Source organism: Andrographis paniculata, unplaced genomic scaffold, assembly GCF_009805555.1.
Source record: "Andrographis paniculata isolate CXL003 unplaced genomic scaffold, ASM980555v1 Contig78END, whole genome shotgun sequence".
Taxonomy (NCBI): domain Eukaryota; kingdom Viridiplantae; phylum Streptophyta; class Magnoliopsida; order Lamiales; family Acanthaceae; genus Andrographis; species Andrographis paniculata.
The window spans coordinates 3,117,831-3,138,550 of NW_026137615.1; the positions used below are offsets into that span (position 1 = coordinate 3,117,831).

At 32.3% G+C, this 20,720-nt stretch overlaps 3 protein-coding genes across 5 annotated transcripts; all 3 read left to right on the forward strand.

Annotated features, from left to right (window-relative positions):
* Positions 1-30: 30 nt before the first annotated feature.
* Positions 31-4,020, forward strand: LOC127239885 (protein REPRESSOR OF SILENCING 3). Its single transcript, XM_051258242.1, has 4 exons — positions 31-281; positions 1,840-2,064; positions 2,165-2,590; positions 2,692-4,020. Exons 1-4 carry the CDS (start codon positions 99-101, stop codon positions 3,511-3,513), a joined length of 1,656 nt encoding a protein of 551 aa, XP_051114199.1. The 5' UTR covers positions 31-98; the 3' UTR covers positions 3,514-4,020.
* Positions 4,021-5,493: 1,473 nt separating this feature from the next.
* On the forward strand, positions 5,494-10,314 carry LOC127239886 (3-ketoacyl-CoA synthase 15-like). The gene is made up of 3 exons (XM_051258243.1): positions 5,494-5,877; positions 6,529-7,113; positions 9,562-10,314. Exons 1-3 carry the CDS (start codon positions 5,494-5,496, stop codon positions 10,084-10,086), a joined length of 1,494 nt encoding a protein of 497 aa, XP_051114200.1. The 3' UTR covers positions 10,087-10,314.
* Positions 10,315-13,927: 3,613 nt separating this feature from the next.
* LOC127239887 (serine/threonine-protein kinase STY13-like) lies at positions 13,928-19,324 on the forward strand. 3 transcript variants are annotated; one of them, XM_051258246.1, is made up of 4 exons: positions 13,934-14,215; positions 14,457-14,620; positions 15,496-16,480; positions 18,749-19,324. In XM_051258246.1, the coding sequence occupies exons 3-4, from the start codon at positions 15,594-15,596 to the stop codon at positions 19,086-19,088; spliced, it is 1,227 nt and encodes a 408-aa protein (XP_051114203.1). In that variant the 5' UTR covers positions 13,934-14,215; positions 14,457-14,620; positions 15,496-15,593; the 3' UTR covers positions 19,089-19,324. The 3 variants fall into 3 exon arrangements, with proteins under 3 accessions (XP_051114204.1, XP_051114203.1, XP_051114201.1); XM_051258247.1 differs by lacking the exons at positions 14,457-14,620; positions 18,749-19,324 and adding an exon at positions 17,878-18,741 and having other exon boundaries at positions 13,928-14,215; XM_051258244.1 differs by lacking the exon at positions 14,457-14,620.
* The last annotated feature ends 1,396 nt before the right edge of the window (positions 19,325-20,720 follow it).

Genomic DNA, 20,720 nt, shown 5'->3' on the forward strand with positions numbered 1-20,720 from the left:
TGCCCAAATTAAAAATAGCGCTGTGCTTATTTGGGGATTAGGGTTTATAGCGAAGTTGAATGTGCAGTGGAAGAGGTTCGATTTCAATTGGCTAGAAGATGAGGATTTACATAGGGGGATTGGGATCGAGCGTGCAGGAAGACGATCTGAAGAAGAGGTTCACCTCATCTCAGCTAGGCACGGTGGAATCCGTTGAAATTATTCGCAGCAAAGGTCGGGGCTTTGGATACTTGGAATTCGTTCCTGCTTCGGAGAAAGGACTCGCCAAGCTTTTCAGCACGGTATTTCTTATTCTTCTTCGTTGTCTCTCTCTGTGTATATAATGTATGTGTATGTATTGATGCGGTTTGGTTTATATAATGCTCAGTTTATAATACGGGATCCATTGTTGTTCAGGAAATATGTTCACAACTATGTAGATTGAAATTTCATTGACTTTGTGATTTTGGCTTAAGAGAATGGTTTGTTTGGATAAGAAACTTTTGAGTTTGGATTTAGGTTTTACTTGATTCCATTGCATAATGTGTATTGAAAATCTCATTGATCGACTCTATTGATTTGGTTAGAGTGAGGAGAGAAGAAAGATTAGTCGTCGGAGTGGATGAAGTTCTTTGTCACAGTCATAATGCCATCAGTGATTTTTACTTGGCTTGTTGCTTGGGCAACACATCTTCTTCTATAAATAGTTCGTCACTTTTTTAAAGAAGAGTTCCCTGAAAGCTGTTCATTAATTCTTGGACAGGGTCCATGCTTCGATATGCATATGTAGAATTGCATAGGTTTACCCTTTCATTTTCTTAAAATTTCCCGTCCAAAAACCTTAATCCTGGATATATCCGGGCAAGGTTTTGCATTTATTCCAATTGTTGGTTCAAACGGAAAATTTGAGGACAATGTTTAGAGGATTAGTGTGTTGTGCCGAAGTCCACCATTGGGTTGTCTGCTGGTGGTAGTGGTTAATTAGGATTGATTGATCATAGCCCATATAGTGCAAAATGTTCTTTTGATTGTTGGATAAAACGCCACGAGGAAAATGGGAAGACAACCGGGATGGAATTTCGGTAATAAGGTCTAGGGTGAGGATTGCTGTGCTAAAATAAAGAATCTATACAAAACTCTCTAGGACACAGCAATCTCTTTCGTCGATTGACAGGAACGAAGTAATAAAACGCAAAAAAGAGTCGAAGGAAGTAAATGTTCTAATAAATGAGGTACTATTGCAAGCTAATCGTTGTTGAGATTGTGATGAAGAACTTTATCCATTCCTTTTGACTAGGCATTCTTCTTTTGCATTCTAACCAAATTCGTGGACCTAGTCGGTGAGGTCTATAAAATCACAAAGCTCTTGTTCTTCGTGTTTCAAATGGAATGTAATGCATCGCACGGGTGAGTATCAATATTATGAACCAATTTTAGATTTGAGATTTAGCACACTGAATAATATGTGAGCATCAAGTGTACAGCTTATATAGCGAAGAATTCTTACTGTATGTATACCAGTGAGGTTTTTCTTTTTAGGCGATTTCATCTATGTGCCGACTATAATGTAGTACACCGTACAAATGTAGTATTAGAACAAACAATCCTTACGCCTTACGTTTGGAAATTATTTATAAGTATGCTTGTCGTTGTGGTTGTTACATATTGTTCTTTTATATTTGCATTATAAAATTCAGCAGTTCCATTCCCAGCTATGAGTTACCAATAGACGATTGAAGTTTCAAATTCCAAAACATTACTAATAACCCTCAAGAGAGTACATAATTTTGGTTACGTGAATGAGTACATTTCTGTTGCTAATTTTTGACAATGTTCGTTAATTGGATATGTAAACTGCAGTATAATGGATGCGTGTGGAAAGGGGGGCGGCTTAAACTCGAGAAGGCCAGAGAGCACTACCTTTCTCGCTTACAACGTGAGTGGGAAGAAGAAGCTGAACTTAAGAGCAAATCATCCGGGCAGGATGCCGATGAAGATGTGAGTGCGAAGGCACTTGAGAAACCAAAAATACTGCAAGATATTGACAAAATGCAGCTCAAGTTATTTTTTCCCAAGTTAAGGAAGGTGAATATTATTTAATGTTTGTTGCAAAAATACATTCTGTTTTTCTTAAGGGGCTGAGCTTCTTTGTTATGTATTCTGACACTATCTGTTGCTTTTGAAGATAAAACCGATACCATTAAAAGGAACCGGCAAACATAAGTACAGTTTTCAACGGGTTGAAGCTCCTTCCTTGCCAATCCACTTTTGTGATTGTGAGCAGCATTCGGGGCCTCCGGTAGCCACAAGAAATCGGAAAGAACAGTGGGAGATTAAAGATCGGGAGATAGGCATTTATGAGGTGAATGAGAACGAGCTTAACATGATGAAGACAATATTGGACAATCTTTTGGCTAAAGAGAACTTCTCGAAGAAAATTGGTAATGAGACCGATTTCACCGAGGAACCGAATAATGATATCATTGATTCGGACAATAAGGATGAAATGAGCGATGAGGATGACCTTTTAATTAACATGACGAGCCGGTCTAGTAAGAGAGTTGCTGTATTAGAGGACTGGGGGCAGAAAACAACTACATTAAAAAATCAGGTATGGTGCCCGTCATGAAAGTTTAATAATCTATTGTTTCAATTTTCTCATTTACAATCTTGTGTGCGTCGTTTGCGCTGATACATCTGTTTTTTTTCCAGGATTTTACTAAACCCGTCGACGAAATGCGCGGAAATAAAAAGGGGAGACTTCTTATTGACAAGAAAAGGAAGCTATCCGACGAATCTGAAATAAATGCTGCTAAGAGGGCTCGGCATAGCAACAGTGACGATCCCGTTGCTACGAACACTGAACAAACAGATACGGAATTAAGTCGAGATGCGACGAACTCACGTAAGTCGGCGTGGAAAGACCTGGTCAGGGAGAAAGGAGTTGGTGCTTTCCATATCTCGGATATTTTTTCGATTCGTAATCCTGAAGCTGACGTTGGCGAAAAAGTCGAGCAGGATGATGATGACCGATCGAGAGAAGAAAAAGAGTCGAAACCCTTGCTCGACGATCAATCTTCCGAACCTACTATGGTTGACGATAAAACGACAGCCAGAGGCGCCGCGTGGCTGCAAAAGTCGTCGTGGTTACAACTTGTTGCGGATGCGAACGCCTTCAGCATTGGCCAGATTTTGCCCGGCGTTACTTTCGAAAACCCCGAATCTCAGCTAGCCGAAAACGCAAGTTCGAATTCGAGAAGCGACATTGTTGAACCTCGAGGAAGTGATTGTAAAGATGTCAAAAGTTCTCGAGACGACGATCGATCGGATTCTGATTCTGATTCGAAGCAGGCGGTCGAAAACAACGACGAGGCCTTGAATTATCGAGCAATCAGCGACGTCGTCGTGAGTGAAACCTGCCCGTTCATGAGGAATGCGGCGTCGTTGAAGGAATGGACGAAGACAAAGGCGGCCTTAAGTGGCGCCCGTAAGAAAAAGGGAAAGGGAAAGACACCCGACGAAGAAAACTTCTAGAAGCTCGAGGAATTCGCAATTTCCCGGAAAATCACCGTCTCTTCGACCGGATCACAAAATCGACGGCGGTAAATGGTTGAGTTACTTTCGTGACATTATTTCATCCGCTTTTTACGTCGAGACTTGACCGGATAGGTATTTGAGTTTGAGTAGGAAATTAGTTGTCATTTCCGGACAGGATTCGGAACTAATCGGGAGGTCGGGAAGTCGAATGTTGGTCCCGGAAAGGAAAGAAAATAAGGTTATGGATATGGTGGTACGTACGTATGGGAGAGTTTTAAGACAATGTGGAGACGCATGAAATTGGTAGCACAAGTAGACAAGAAAGGAAGAAGAGGTTCTTCAATGTAAGAAATAGTTCAGTTCCCTTTCCCCTTTCTGTTGAAAAATCTCATCTTTTGTGTAGTGTACTATTAATGCATAATCTTCGCAACCAACGAATTATGGCTGTTATGTATTACTTCCTTTTTTAGTCTATGTATGGATTTACGGACGGGAGTTTGAACTCATGATTTTATGGACGAGGGTTATCTTTGCAATACCATGCCATTTTTTATATAAATTTTTGTTAATTTCATTAATTTTTGTTAGAAAGTATATATTTTTATTTTAGGACATTTAATTACAAAGATATTTTATTTTTTTTCAAAAATATATTTTTACATCGTTGCAAAGACAAAAATGTCATTATACTAGTTTTAACTATCTACTATAATTATTACTCTCTCCGTCCCATATACTATGTCCACGTTGTCGTTTCTGTCCATTCCACTTACCATATCACTTTCATTTATCCCACCTACCATATCACTTTCATTTTTTTAAAATGATTACACACTTTAATCTCATTTTAAGTTTTTTAATTTTATTTTTTATTTTTAATTTTAATTAAACTAATTAGTTATCTTAATCTTAATTTATAATTATTTATATTATAGAATAATTATTTTCACTAATACATTTTTAATTATCTACTAATTACACCCCTCCTAAAATACCGTGTCTACAATGTAGCAGACACGGTATCTAGGACGGAGGGAGTATTTATTAAATACCACGTCAAAAAGTAAATGTTTGTTTTCTATGTGGACGGGATATAATTTTTTTTTCCCAATTTAAAGTACTTTTTATCATTTAGTATTTTTTTTCTATTTTATTAAAAATAATTATACATTAATACCAAAATACATTTAACTTTTATCTAAATTATAAAAATACCATTAAATATACAATTATCTTATATATGAAATTATAAGCACTTCTACTAATTAATAAAATATTATTATTTTTTAATTTACTATCAAACCAAAAAAAAAAAATCCCTTTCCAGTTGCCGAAGAAAGTATGAAATTAATATGTTAGATTTATTGAATCAGCATTTAGTTTGTTTTTTTTTTTTTATTAATTTTTTATTATCATACTTACTGGATTAAAAAATAATAAAGTAGAACAGTGGGGTATTATATTTTCAACCTTGTTTTTTTATTATGTTGATAAATAATCACATTCAATAATAATCCCACTTTTAAAATACCAATATTATATTATAGTACTTCGTCCGTTTTAATACAATAGTCTTATTTACCATTTTTGTTCGTTTCAAAACAATAGTCTCATTTTCATAAATAATCATATCATTGTAAAACTATCTTTACTTGTTCATTATTATTACATAATTGTCACTACTTTTTACATTAATACACTCGTAAGGACATAAAAATCTTTTACCCGTATTTTTTACCCACTACGAATATAATATCAATATTCCTTAAGTCCCGTGTCGAACATAACTCAAACTATAGTTCTGAGACAAATGGAGTATTATTGTTTATTTTATTTTTTTAACGAATATCATTTAGTGTTCTTTATAAAGTGGTATTAGTCGAGGCATTCTAACAACTTCCTCTTCCTTTTCATACTTCCTACCATTTTAATTCTCTTACACTCAAAACTCTTCGATCCTTAATTCCTTCTAACATCATGGCAAGAAATGAACATCTTTCAACTAAAATAGTGATCAAAGAGTCGGGCCCCGACGCGGGCTCCAGGCCCTTCTCGGTTAGGGCTCTTCACGGCTTCCCCGACTTTCTTAGCCTTAACAACCTTAAATACGTCAAGATTGGTTACGTCTACCTCATCAATTTTTGCATCTACTTCATGGGCGCCTCGAGCCTTCTTCTTGCATTCGGCACCAAATTTGGAAAACTTACTTTGAATATTTTTTTTATGAAGTATTTTAACTCGACGAATATTGTTTTGTTTTTTGGTGTCTTGGCCGTGTTAGTCTATGTTTTGTTTAATTTGGCACCGACGGTTACTTATCTCATCGATTTTGCTTGTTATGTACCGCCCGAAAAATTTAAGGTACGCATTGGCTCTATTTATTTCGATTTTATTTATTTATATGATTTTTATAAAAATATATTAATTTTTAATGTAAAATATAGCATCAATATATATAATATAAAATACAAAAATAAATATAGAAATAGAGACCCTATTGTTAAAATTAAATTTGTTACACTCAAAATTTAAGGGTGTGGCCATTTGTATTTGTTTATTTAATGTTTTATAATATATATATTTTTTAAATTATACAAATTGAACTATGATAATTTTAATTTTAAATCAAAATAAAACAATCAGTAGATTTTGAGTTTGACTTTAATTTGAAATAAATTTTTGATTTGAATTTATGTATAAATAGTATTTTTTAATTTGATTTTTTGTAATATAAATTTTTATTTAAAATAATACATAACTAACAGGGTATTTATAATAATAATAATAATAATAATAATAATAATATACTTTAAATATTAATTATTATATAAAAATATAATATAAATTTTAAAAAAAAAGTAAAAATATTTTTATTAGTGTCTGATAATAATATTTATTCAAAAGACAAAGATAAATGAGACCATTAAAGGTGGAGTGTAAGAGTAATTATTATTATTATTAGTAGTATTCTTATATTTATTCATTTAATTTTATTTATATTTTATTAATTAGATTACGAAAGAGGAATACATAGAACTGGCAAAGAAATCAGGTCAGTTCAACGACGAGTCATTAAAATTCCAGCGGCGCGTGCTCAACACTTCCGGCATCGGCGACGCCACCTACCTGCCACGCGCCGTATTCCGGCCAGGATACGCCGCCGACTTCCACGGCGGCCGGGAAGAGGCGGCGATGCTGATGTACGGAGCGGTGGACAACCTCCTCGCCGCCACCGCGCTCCGCCTCAACGATGTACGGATCCTCATCGTTAACTGCGGCGTTTTCAACGCGACGCCGTCGCTCTCCGCCATGATCGTTAACCACTACAAGCTCAACCACCGGATCCGGACCTACAACCTCGGCGGCATGGGCGGCGCCGCCGGTGTCGCCGCCGTCGACCTCGCGAACAACCTCCTGAAGGCGTATCCGCCGTCGTACGCGCTGATTGTGAGCACCGAAGTCCTCCGCTACACCTGGTACGCCGGCGGCGACTCCGACATGATCCTACCTAACTGCTTTCTTCGATTGGGCGCCGCCGCCGTCCTCCTCTCCAATCGCCGCCGCGACCGGTGGCGCTGCAAGTATCAACTCAAACAGGTACGCTCGCTGACCATCTCCAATCAATTCCAATTTTTTTTTTTTTTCCTCCAAATTTTAAACTTAATTCAATTTATTCTATTTTATGCTCTAATTTATTTTAACCATCTCTAATATTTATATTTTTATTATTGTAAATACCAAAAATATAAGTATATATATTTTTAAAATTATAAGTATTTTGATATTTATATACAAATTATTTTTAATTAAAAAAGCTAAAGACGGAGAAAGTATATTATATACTTCTTCCCACCATTAAAATTAGTCATTTGAGTTGGCCCCAAAATTAAGAAAAATAAATATTTTATTGAATAAGTAATAGGTAGTTGAGAATATTTTTGAAATTTTAGTTAAAAAATAAAGTAAATGAAGAGAGAATGTAATAAATTTAGTGGTATTTATTGTAAATAAGTATTGAATGAATGGTAATAATTAAATGTTAGATTTATTGACTTTGCTAAAATTAATAATTGGATAAATTTATTAGACAGATTAAAAAAAAAAGTGAGAATAAATTTCGCGGACGGAAGGAGTACTTTTTTTGTGTCGATTCCAAATAATACTTTTACTATTTTGTTTGTGTTACTTTAAAATATCTATTTCTATTTTTGTAAAATAATTTTACACTAATATTAAAATATTTTAATTTTTATTTAAATTACAAACATACAATTATAAATATAATTATTTTATGCATAAAGTCAAAACATAAAACTATCAAAATTTTTTACAGACTTTAACTAATCAATAAAATATTATTATTTATTAATCTATTACAAAATTTTAAAAGAACTCAATTGAATTGACTCGGAAGAATATTCTTTATGCAACAAATTAATGTTTAATACTCCATCCGTTCAGCTAAAAAGTATATATATTTCTATTATGTCTAATTACAAAATAAATATTTCATTAAATACCTCATTTTTTTCACAAATACTCTTACTTTACTTTACATCGCATCGTTACTTTTACATCAAAAAGAAAGGGCAAAAATGTCATTACACTACTTATAACTGTCCATTATAATTAAAATACTATTATTTCTTATATACTATGCCAAAAGTAAATGTTTACTTTCTATGTGGATGGAGGGAGTATAAAATACTACCTCTAATTTATCTTTTATGTGTTGATTTTTTAATATTAATTATTATATCAAAATATAGTATAAATTTAAAAAAAAAATCAAAAATACTTACATTATTGTCTTATAATACTAATAGAATAACATTTATATAAAAAAATATACAAATATAAAAATATTTTTAATATTAAATATAATTAAATATGACCTTTAGAGACAGACTAATAACAAAAATAATAATAAAAATAAATAAATAACATTTTACTAAAGGTCCAGCTGCCGGGCTGCCATACATGGTTACCATTTTACTTGCATTCTCGAATCTAATTTAGAGTTTATTAAATTCGATTAGAGATTAAAACAAAAACAATAATAATAAATAAATAACATAATCCTAGGTGTGTTTGTCAGGGTTTGAATTTTGAGTTGGGATTTGAATAGTAAAAATTTTAAATTTGAATAGTTGTATAATAGTGATATAAATAAGTATTGATGTGATATTTTGAAGATAAAATTAATTTTTAGTACTTCATCTGTTCCAAAAGAGTTGTCTTGTTTTTCCATTTACGTCTGTTCCAAAACAATTGTTTTGTTTCCTTATTTAATAACTGTGGTTCCCACTTTGTAACAAAATTATTTCTACTTTTCTAAACTATCTATAATTATTTCTCTAATCTATTTTTTAAAATCCTTAAAAAAATTAAGAACATTTTAGTTTTTGATATTCTACTTTATACCAACTTTCAATTAAATACTATTATTTCTAAATTCTCGTACTAATACCCAATAAGACGTCTCTTTTGGGACGGATGGAGTATAATATATAAAAAATAAAAAATAGGTGTTTGATTTGATATTTTTTGAAAACAAATAGAATGAACAGTGTATTTGGGGGAAAATTCCCAAAACAAACACACCCTAAATTTAAAATATAGATAAAGATGTCCCGTAAGGATGGTTTGGTGGTGTAAGGGTTGAATTTGTGACCGTGCATGGATTCTAACCTCCGACGCCTCGGGTCCACCTGCCACAAATTGGTTCGCCTGGTGTGACTTTTCCGTCGGGCCTAGTTTGCAGAGTATTAAGTTCGATCAGAGTTTATCCAAAGGTTCACCTGCCACAAATTGGTTCGCCTAGTATGACTTTTCCATCGGGCATAGTTTGCAGAGTATTAAGTTCGACAAGAGTTTATCTAATGCGCACTTTCGGATAGCGACCGCGGATGCCACACTCGACTCCATATTTCAAAATTTTATCCAAATATAAAATCGACTCATAAATCCCCAAATTGAAAAAAGAATCACACAATCGACTAGCCAAATCTGTACGGATTATATATCAAATCGTTAATTTTGCAGTTGGTTCGAACGCACAAACACACAGACGACCGGAGCTACCGGAGCATATATCTCCGGGAGGATTCCGGCGGCCGGCGAGGCCTGTCGGTGAGCAAAGACATGATCGAGCTCGCCGGAGACGCTCTGAAGGCTAACATCAAATCTCTAAACTCTCTCGTTCTTCCGATCTCGGAGCGGTTCCATTTCTTCAAATCCCTAATTTTCAGGAAGAGCTCCGATAAGCCGGCGTTCGAGCACATCTGCATCCTGGCGACGAGCAAGAAGGTCCTGGACCGGATACAGGAGGACCTGGACCTCGCGGACGAGTTCATGGAAGCCTCGAGGAAGACGCTGGAGCGATTCGGAAACTCGTCTAGCAGCAGTATCTGGTACGAATTGGCTTACCTTGAAGCTCAAAATAGGATCAACAATGGCGATCGCGTCTGGCAGCTGGCGTTGGGGTCCGGATTGGACTGCAATAGTGTGTTCTGGAAGGCTGTTCGCAATGTCAGGGAGGTGAAGAGGAATCCATGGGAGCGGGACTAGAGATACAGTGGAAAGACCCTGGACGCCGACGCCAGATTGAATCTACACCGTTCATCCACCTAATTAGCTTAAGATAGATTATTGCACTGGAATATGATAAATACTATCTTAATTATATATAAAATAATTAAGCAAAATAATTAGAAAATTTGTGCAGATTGGTTTTTATCATATATATAATTTAACTAAAAACTATTCTCCCATTCTATTAAAATTAGCCTATGGCCCGAACCGGAAATAAAAAAATAAAAATTTTATTAAAAAATAATAAAAATAAAATAAATAAATAAATAAATTTTTAAAATTTAATTAGAAATTAACATAAATAAAAATAAAATATAATAAAAGTAGTAATATTTATTGATAATGCTATTTATTATAAATAAATATTAAATATAGGGTAATCATTAAATATTAATTTTGCTAAAATTAGTAAGAAGATAAATTTAGGTGATCGATTAAAAAAAATAAAAATAAATTTATCAAATAAATAATATTTATTTTGTCTCAATACAATAGTTTTGTTTACCATTTTTGTCCGTCCGAAAATAATAATCTCATTTTCATAAATAACTATATCAACATAAAATTATTCCTACTTTTTTTATTATTATTACATAATTGTCACTACTCTTTACACTAATATACTCACAAGGGCAAAAAAAATTATTTATCTTTACTTTTTATCAACTACTAATATAATATTAATATTTCTTAAATCTCGTGTCCAACACAATAAGACTATACTTTACTTTTTGGATGGAAGGAGTATTTAAATTAAAGTAAACGTGACAAGAATGAGAGTATTAAAATTAAATTTAAAAAATTAAAAAAAATATACTCCCTCCGTCCCACATAACTTGTCTTTATTTTTTATTTTCATCCGTCACACATAATTTGTCATTTTTTTTTTGAAAAATTAATTATATATTTTAATCATATTTTAAATTTTAAATTTAAATTTTTTTTAGTTTTAATTAAACTATTTAGTTATCTTAATTTTAATCTATAATTATTTTTACTAAATAATAATTATTTTTATTAATTCATTTTTTAATTACTTACTAATTATACTTTATCTAAATTCACGTGTTTACGGTAATACACTCATATTATATGGGGCGGATGGAGTATATAATAAGAGTGGGACCATATAGATTGAGCGGCGCGTGCGACTTATTCGCTCAGCACTTCTCACGCGTGAGCCCCGCATTTCTACGATAATCAGCTCGACGGTCACATTCTCTCTAAGCCAGAATGGCCCCCACCGACAGCACACGTACAACGTGTGTCACCGTAGGAGGTCCTCCCCCTAATTAAAAAGTAAATAAATAAATACTCCATCCTTCAATTTAATTAAAAATATATATATTTTTTCCTTTTAAAAAACAATTATGATATATTATATTTTCTCTATCTCATACTTAGGTATCTATTTATTTTTTATACATAATTTTAGAAATATTAATATTATATTAAGATATAGTAGGAATAAATTAAAAATGACTTAAATAACCTTATTAGTATGATGTGATATAAAGGTAATGACATTTGTGTAATATATTGTAAATTGTAAAGGTATTTGTAATGTTAGATAGATAGTAAATTTCCTAAAAAATGAAATGAATATTTTGTTACGAAACGGATTAAAATGAAAAAATGAATATTTTGTTATGGAAAAAATATAGTACTTTTAAATTTATATTTTTTAATATTAACTGTGTGTTTGCTTGAAGATTTAGAATTTGAGTTGAAATCTGAATAGTAAAAATATTTGAATTAGAACAGTGATATGATGTGATATAAATAGATGTTTATGTAATATTTTGAATGTAAAATTAATTTTTAGTATAATATAAAAAATAAAAAATAAATAAATATTTGACTTAATTTTTTATTTTTTATTTTTATTTTTATTTTTTTTATGGGTGAAGGAACTGATGAATAATGAAAATATTTGGAAATCGTGAAAACAAACACACCCTAAATTTATTGATAAATATACCAATGCTATTTACATTTTTAATCTATAAAAAAATTGTCCATCCCATCAATTTATTTATATATTTAAAGTATTTTCATAATATTTTATATTATAATCCAAAAATATAATATTATATTTATTTTTAAAATTTATGTCCAAATTATTAAAAAATTGATTAAAATAAAATAATTAAATTATTTATTATTTATTAAAATACAAAATATTTATATTTATATAAAAAAGTACTATCTGTGACCCAAAAGAATGTATATATATTTTTTATATAATAAATTTTAAAAATAATAATATTTTATTAATTAATAAAATGTATAAAATGATTTTTATATTTTATTTATATATGTAATAATATATTTATAATTTAGTAAAATTTTAAAAAAAATAATATTAATATATAATTATTTAAAAATAAATATTTTTGATTAGAATAAATGAAAATATTAAAAATATTATTCTCTTTATCCCATCTATTTTATTATGTACATATTTTGTACATAATATATACAAGAATTTAGAGAATCACATAATTAATAAACAATTAAAAATATATTAAAAAAATAATTACAATATAATATAAATAATTACAAATTAAAATTTAAATCACTACCTAGATTATAAAATTCAAAATATAGTAAAAATGTATAATTTTTTTTTTCATAAAAGAACAACAAGTGACACCAATAAAATATAGATATATATTTACTCAGTGTGCACTTTCGCACAGCGATTACGATTTCTCACGTTATAAAAATATATTTTTCTCCAAAAAGAATGAATATTATTTGTCATTGTACATAAAATTTTTAGTATTAGTATTATATTAATTTATAATATAAAAATAAAAATATTTTTATTAATATTATGCAATATAATAATAATAATATGACTGCAGATTATGTATTTATCCGGATTAACATAGGGTGACAACATATGTTTATATATATATATGTCAATATATAGTGACTAATAATATAGCATATCTTATATTATAAATATGTTGATATATTTATAAATATATGTTAGTAACTCTTATAATATAGATTGATCCAGTTAAATTAGTATAAGTTTTCGTTCAAATCTAAATGTCCAATTTATTTATTTGAACGTTAATTATTATATAAAAATATAATATAAATTAAAATACTTCTATATAGTGATATTTTTAATATTGACTATAATGACACAAAAATAAATATGATGGAGAGAATATTAAATTATAAGAGTACTTATTATATTAATAGTACAATTAACATAACTCTTGTCTTTTTCCAAACAAAAATAAAAAATGATATCTTTATTTTGGAAGAGTAACATAAGATGTTTTTTTTACACCAAAAATTTTAAATTTTTACAATTTGAATTATGTATTTTTTTTTAAAAAAAACAATACTCTCTCCGTCCCAAAAGAGTTGTTTGTTTTTCCATTTTTGTCCGTTCCAAAACAATTGTCTTGTTTCCTTATTTAGTAACGGTGGTCCCACTTTATAACAAAATTATTCATACTTTTCCAAACTGCTCATAATTATTACTCTAATCTATTTTTTAAAATCTTTAAAAAAATAAAAGCATTATAGTCATTTACATCATACTTTATATATATTTTCAATTAAATACTATTATTCACGTGCGAACTCCCAACAAGACATTTTTTTCTGAGACAGAGAAAGTATATATTTTTTTTCTTACAAAAATCTTTATCATAAATTATTTTAATACCAAATACAAAATAAAAATTTCTCAAATCATCAAAAGAAACAAACCCATAATTTTATTGGATTGAGGGACTAATAAATAAATAAATAAAAGGGAGGCACGAAGACTGCTCTGTCTCTCTCTCTATCTCTATCTCTATCTCCGCAGACACTTTTGGTTGCTCTCATTTTGCCGTCTACATTTACGTCCTGCTCCGCTTTCTCTCTCTACAAACCGTATCCCTTGATGCACGCTCCTGTCGGTTTCGGCTTTGCGTGTTGTCTCCATAAGTGCGCGGCGGAATCGGGGGGCGGACGAGCAGGAGGACGAGGGGATATTCGCTGCAATACTGCACTCGCTGCTGAATTACTATCCGGTTTTGCTTCTGGTTCTGAATCCGTTGGAATTGTCGAGCTCTAACGCTTCGCCATCGAGGTAGGGTTTTGGTACTACCTTTTTGCTCCTGAATTCCGCTTGGATCACCGAGATTTTTGTGCGTTTTTAGGGTTTATGCCGTTTATTAGGGGTTTCCGTTGCTTGATTTTGTCCGCGCCTTGGTTTAATGTTGAGACGGCGATTTTAGCTTGCGTTCCTGCCTTTGGTGATATCTGTCCGTGTGGAAACTTCTGGTTTTGTAGCTATAGGCTAAAGCTTCAGTGTTACTTTTGACTGACAGAAAGTTTGGACGGTGAGCGAGTGTAATCATTAGCCATAGCCAACGGATGGAAGTCGAGTATATGTTTTGGATGGGTGATTTGTGAGATGCGATTGTTTGCATTCAGCTGAAGATTTTCTCGAAAGGAAATAAAATTTCTTTAAGCTAAATGAGGTTCTGAATAGGTAAAGCTTGGGAAATTATCTTGGCTGAATTTTAATGTAAATTTGGTCTGTAGATTTTGATATTAAGTTGTTAAATTTTGTGGATTTGAAAGCATTTTAGTGTATAGTTCAATGAATTCCTGTGTGTATTGCTTTTTGTGGAATTTATGCTAAATGAGGTTCTATACTAGGTAATAAGTTTGGGTGGTATCTTGGCAGATTTTATTGGTTCTTTTTCTCCAGCTTCCATTACTAAGATGCTGTTTTGTTGGATTCGACAGTTGTCCGGTGTCAAACTTTTTGATCAAGATACAGCATTTTAAATTATTGACGGCGCAGTATTAATTCTCCTATCTACCTCTTCGTTGAGATCAGGGGTGTCAACTGTTTTTGTACGGAAACGTAGTTTGGATTCCTAATAAAACAAAAGCCGCACAATAAAGATTCTTTCGCTTTTTATGTATGTGTATATAAATTATTACTAGAGGAAGTCTTGAATGTTGCCGTGAAATTATTGTATGCTTTTTAATATACTATGCTTTTGATTGGATAAGTGATGGGCAATCAAACCATCACAATAGAAGGTAAATGTTCCCTTAAATGTTTAAATGTTTGAAGGTTTTTCTCCTTTTTTTCTCAGAAGAAGATGCATTATTTGGCTTTCATCTAGAATCAATGATTGGTGTGTTAACATAACAGATTGTTTGTTAAGAGAATCTTGTCTGTATGTTCAATTTATTTTAAAAAATTCAATTCAAATCTAAAAATAATTTCTTTTGGTTATTTATTTGTTCATGAACTACTCGATTACTTTTGAGTTTATTATTGTTATTATTATTTTTATTTGATAGCTTTACTTCATGATTATAATTTCTTGTATTTTCTGAGTGTATTAGGATTTTGGAGGCGTAAAGCTTGGAAATTCTGATGCTGAAGATATAGTATACTTTCAAGGTTCTGCACTGAGATTGCTTTATTGATAGGAAATTGGAAAATGTTGGAGGGTCCGAAATTCCCAGGAATCATAGGATTGAACAATATCCATGACAATGACTTTCCTCAAAATTTGTATCACAAGCTCGAGGGGTCAAATATGTCTCTCGAAAGTTATGGGAGCATGCAGATGAGCAATGGCGGAGGTTCTGTTGCCATGTCAATGGACAGCAGTGTTGGATCTAATGATTCACACACTCGAATCTTGAACCACCTAGGCCTCAAACATGTAAAAAATTATTCTGTTGCGGCCAGCGTCAATCGTGGGAAAGTGTCCCAAGGGCTCAGTAATGATGCGCTAGCTCAAGCTTTGATGGATCCTCGATATCCGACCGAGGGCCTCGGTAATTACGATGAGTGGACGATTGATCTTAGGAAGCTCAACATGGGGCCTGCTTTTGCTCAAGGTGCATTCGGGAAACTCTACAAAGGCACATATAATGGTGAAGATGTTGCAATTAAGCTTCTGGAGAAGCCGGAGAATGATGCCGACAGGGCACAATTGATGGAGCAACAGTTTCAGCAGGAAGTAATGATGCTAGCAAGATTGAAGCATCCTAATATTGTTCGATTCATTGGCGCATGCCGCAAACCCATGGTCTGGTGTATTATTACTGAATATGCCAAGGGAGGTTCAGTACGACAATTCTTGACAAAGCGGCAGAATCGTTCAGTGCCCCTGAAATTAGCTGTAAAGCAGGCTTTGGATGTGGCTAGGGGGATGGAGTATGTGCATGGGCTAAATTTGATTCATCGGGATTTAAAGTCTGACAATCTTCTGATTGCTGCTGACAAATCCATTAAAATTGCTGATTTTGGGGTAGCTCGAATTGAAGTGCAGACTGAAGGAATGACTCCCGAGACTGGCACATACCGTTGGATGGCCCCGTAAGTGTCTACTTCCGATACCCTTTTAATTTTTTTGCCATATAATTGGAATTATATTCGGTAATTCTATCTGTTGAGGAGGCTTTCAAATAATTTATTAGCTTTTAAAAAGTCCTAATGACTTTAGAAGGTTACACATTATTTCGAAACCAATGTTATTTGTTCTTTAAAAAAACAAAATGGTTTCTAGGTTGAATTATTATTGGATTTGATGTTTTTGTAGGAAAATTGTGAGATTTCATAGTAAAAAAAAAAAGAAAAAAAGAAGCTTACTTTACACAGCATCTGGGTTCGGTCACACTGATTTTCCTAATGCAATCATCCAAGGTGTTAGTTTAACTGTAGTGTTAACATAGCTTGTACTTGTACTGGTTCTCATGGTAGCCTTAAAAATTCGTCGGCCGATTTATTGCTTACATTATAAGTCTGTTTTTTCTTTAGAAAAATGAGCTCTCCTATTCATGATCATGTTTATATATCAAAAGAGTTACAGGTTATTATTAACTTGTTGACAGTGAAGATCACCCATATTTTTCTGGTAGTGTTATCTGCTTAAACCAATATGTTGTATCTCAGTCATCATATTGAGGAAAATCTTTCCTAGTTTTCGGCCAACCTGATTGTTGATTTTCATGCTTCCAATTTTTATTTTATTTTATTTACCTTTTCATTTAGTTCCCTAAGTCGTGTTTTCTTTAGTTTGCACAAATGAATTGGATGACTGTTAGGGCAATTGAAAAACCAAAGTTTCCGGACAAGTAGTTTTCTGAGACAGCACTAAGCTTTCTACTTTACTTGGATGACGCTACACTTTCTTAGCACGGCATTAATTTTTTTTCATTTGATTGGTAGACAATGAGCATTACTATTCATTTAATGTTAGAAACATAGGCGAGAAATTGTTAATTGGAAAAACTAAAAAGAATTGTCTATTTAGGAATCGGGATGAAATTTGGATTAAAAAAGTGCTAAACAGGAACTAACATGGTCCCGGTATTTAGATCCTTTTGTTTCACTAAAAGTAGCAATTGTGAGTAGATTAACATCCCAGCCAGACACTCTTAAATCAAATTACAGTAGAATATCCTTTACATTTTCTATGCTCTACTAATTCTTGCTTCATAATTACCATTTAGATCGCTTGTATTGTTGCTCGTTTTCTATATCTTTCCATACATTCTTGCTCTTTTCATAATCTAGTCGTGCACCTGATGCAGCTTGTTAATAACAACGGAATCACCCCTTTCTAGAAAAGCTCATTTTGTGGTTTTAACTAATTCTAAAAGTAGTAAAAAATATCAAATTATATTGTTATTTTTAGTTTGTCCTATTAGAAATACTTATCATATTTGAGACCTGAGAGTCTTGCTAGGGTTTATTAGTCCAATTCTGTGTAGGACATAACCTGGCTCCCTTCAGATCGCTCTGTCTAAAATCAGGTTCGATCCGCAAAACACTGATTGTGTTCACATTCCTAGTAATGCATTAATGCTTGCAGAAAGTATGGATACCAAGTTCCAGAAAATTCTTGGGGGCGTTGCAGCCATTAATTCTAGTTTTCTTTTTTTTTTTTTTTCGTTTTGGTTTATCCGTTACACCCTCTCTTCGACATGTATTGTTTGTGCTTAAATAGTGGTTGGGTATGAAAATTTTGTGAGAGGAAATAATATATTGACAAAATTATCCATAACTTTCTTGTAGTTACGAAACTCAGCATAAATCCCCTTTTACTATTAAAAATAATATGGCTTCCCCTTGTATTTTAAAAAATGTTGCATGAAATTTTTCTGTGGTTTCGAAACTTGGTGTAAATCCTCACTTTATTTTAAAAATTGCATGAACCCAAAATATTACATAAAACCCCCTCATGCAAAAAATATTGATAGAAATCATATTTTCATCACACAAGAGAGGTTTTATGGAGGTGTGGTTTCATGCAATTTTTAAAGTGTTGAGAGATTTTACGCTGAATTTTGAAACTACAGGGGAGTTATAAACAATTTTACCTAATATATTTTTACATAAAGTCGTCCGGATTGTATAGTAAAAAAACTTTTAAGAAATCTCGAAGAGAATGGAGCCTATGAATTTCCACCCAGTTTCTTTATTTAAGCTCGATGATATTACAATGCAAGGTATGCTTGTTTCAAAATTATCGAAAACCTTTCGAATATGTTTTTATTGTTTATAATGAATTATTATAATATGTCCGTATCTAGCGGGAAAGCGGCGTGATGTTAAGATGGTAGTGGGGTTTGAACTTGGCAGGGAAATGATTCAGCACAGGCCGTACACCCAGAAAGTGGACGTTTACAGCTTCGGGATCGTCCTGTGGGAGCTGATCACGGGAATGCTTCCGTTCCAGAACATGACTGCTGTGCAGGCGGCGTTTGCTGTTGTCAACAAAGGCGTCCGCCCGACCATTCCCAACGACTGCCTTCCCGCGCTGAGCCAGATCATGATGCGGTGCTGGGACGGGAATCCTGACGTGAGGCCCTCGTTCGGTGAGGTGGTGCGAATGCTCGAGGCTGCCGAGACTGAGATCTTGACGACTGTGAGAAAAGCGCGCTTTAGGTGCTGCGTGAGCCAGCCGATGACGACGGACTGATTGATTGAGGGATCGATATGTAGATCGATGTGGATTTAAAGGTTAGGAAAGGAGGAGGAGGAGGAGCTGCAAAAACAGGTTTTTATGTATCTATGTATGTATTTATATGTGTATTTATTTATGTATGTATGTGTATGTATTTATGTATCGTTTCAGACTTGATTTTCTTCAGATAGAAAATTTGACTGGAGGAGGAAAAGCTTTGTTTATGATGACCGACTGACTGCTTACTGTTTTTTTGTGTTTCTTGTGCGAAATCTTGAGTTTTTAGTTTTTTATGGGTTTAGAGGTAAAAAAATATTATGAATGATGATATACTATTTAATATATTTTATTTAGGAGGTTGATTTTTGCTGATTGGATGTTAGTTTGAGACAAGCTAACTTATGTAGTATGTACTGATAGGACCTGCTTTCATTTATTTATGCATCTCTTCTATCCATTCAAAATGTCTCCTGTAAGGTAATAGGTTTTATCTGGAGTTTATCCAGATATATATATATATTTCATTTTATTTTGCATCGAAACTGAATTATAGCTCCGAGGCGCGCCGCAAACATAAAGGCAGCGTCTGGGCCTAGCGCAGAAATTATTTTGGGCCTGCCTTTTGAGCTCCGGGTCCACATATAGCCCAAAGTTATAGGGACCCGCTTATGAACGAGTTTCATTGGGCTGGATCAGGCAGACACACAACACAGATCTGGATCTGGACCGACTAAGAGTTCTAGGGACCCGTTTATAAAGTCCAAGTCCAGGCCTAGCCCAGAGATATGGGATTCCTGGACCGAATAGTCCCACTACAGAACATTATGGCCCAGGACCAGGAAATGCAATAAATGCAGCAGGCCTGGTCCCGGGGTAGTGGAAGGGATCGAGGTCCAGGCCCACATAATGGTCCTGGGACAAATACCGTGGCTAGCCCATCCAGTCCCGGACCAGTATAATGGACCCAAATGAATACAAAATTTTGGACTAGCCCATAACTAGGGGGTGTTTGAAAACGAATTTTTTGAATTTACTATTATTCATTATTACATATAAATTACTTTATTTTGTAAAATATATAAATCCATTAAGATAGATCAAATAGATAAAACAATATATTATTAATTTATTTATATATTTTTTTATTACATAAATCTTACATTAAAATTTAATAAACAATAATTAAAATAATAAAATAATATATACTAAAAATTTATTATTTTATATTACATAATTTTAATAAAAAATTATTATTGTTCTTAAATTAAAATATCTTTCTCAAATCTAAAAAATAAAAATAAAAATTTTATAATTTCCAATAATTAATAATAAAAATTCTCAAAATATTTAAACCAAATTGAACAAAATTAAATATTTTAAAAATTAACATATAAATATCCTTAATAATAAATATCTAATATCAAACAATTATTTTATCGAATACTTTAATACAAACGTCTAATTGAATCGACTAAAAAAAAAACTATCAAGCTAATTTGCAACGCACCATAATTCTAGGCCAGGTCATTGGCAACCAGAATGTTGACATAACACTCTGCTGCTAACATAAATAAGGTGAATAAAAATACTGAGGTATACCTCTATATATATATATAATAGTATTATTTTTTTATACATACAGTAAAA

What these genes read in the sequence shown, in the direction of transcription:
- LOC127239887 (XM_051258246.1), top strand. Translation starts at nt 15,594, where the DNA reads ATGTTGGAGGGTCCGAAATTCCCAGGAATCATAGGATTGAACAATATC. An exon ending in ACATACCGTTGGATGGCCCC is followed by an intron (nt 16,481 to 18,748) that starts GTAAGTGTCTAC and finishes TGAACTTGGCAG; the next exon opens with GGAAATGATTCAGCACAGGC.
- LOC127239886 (XM_051258243.1), top strand. Translation starts at nt 5,494, where the DNA reads ATGGCAAGAAATGAACATCTTTCAACTAAAATAGTGATCAAAGAGTCG. An exon ending in TACCGCCCGAAAAATTTAAG is followed by an intron (nt 5,878 to 6,528) that starts GTACGCATTGGC and finishes TTTATTAATTAG; the next exon opens with ATTACGAAAGAGGAATACAT. An exon ending in GCAAGTATCAACTCAAACAG is followed by an intron (nt 7,114 to 9,561) that starts GTACGCTCGCTG and finishes TTAATTTTGCAG; the next exon opens with TTGGTTCGAACGCACAAACA.
- LOC127239885 (XM_051258242.1), top strand. Translation starts at nt 99, where the DNA reads ATGAGGATTTACATAGGGGGATTGGGATCGAGCGTGCAGGAAGACGAT. An exon ending in TCGCCAAGCTTTTCAGCACG is followed by an intron (nt 282 to 1,839) that starts GTATTTCTTATT and finishes TGTAAACTGCAG; the next exon opens with TATAATGGATGCGTGTGGAA. An exon ending in CAACTACATTAAAAAATCAG is followed by an intron (nt 2,591 to 2,691) that starts GTATGGTGCCCG and finishes TTTTTTTTCCAG; the next exon opens with GATTTTACTAAACCCGTCGA.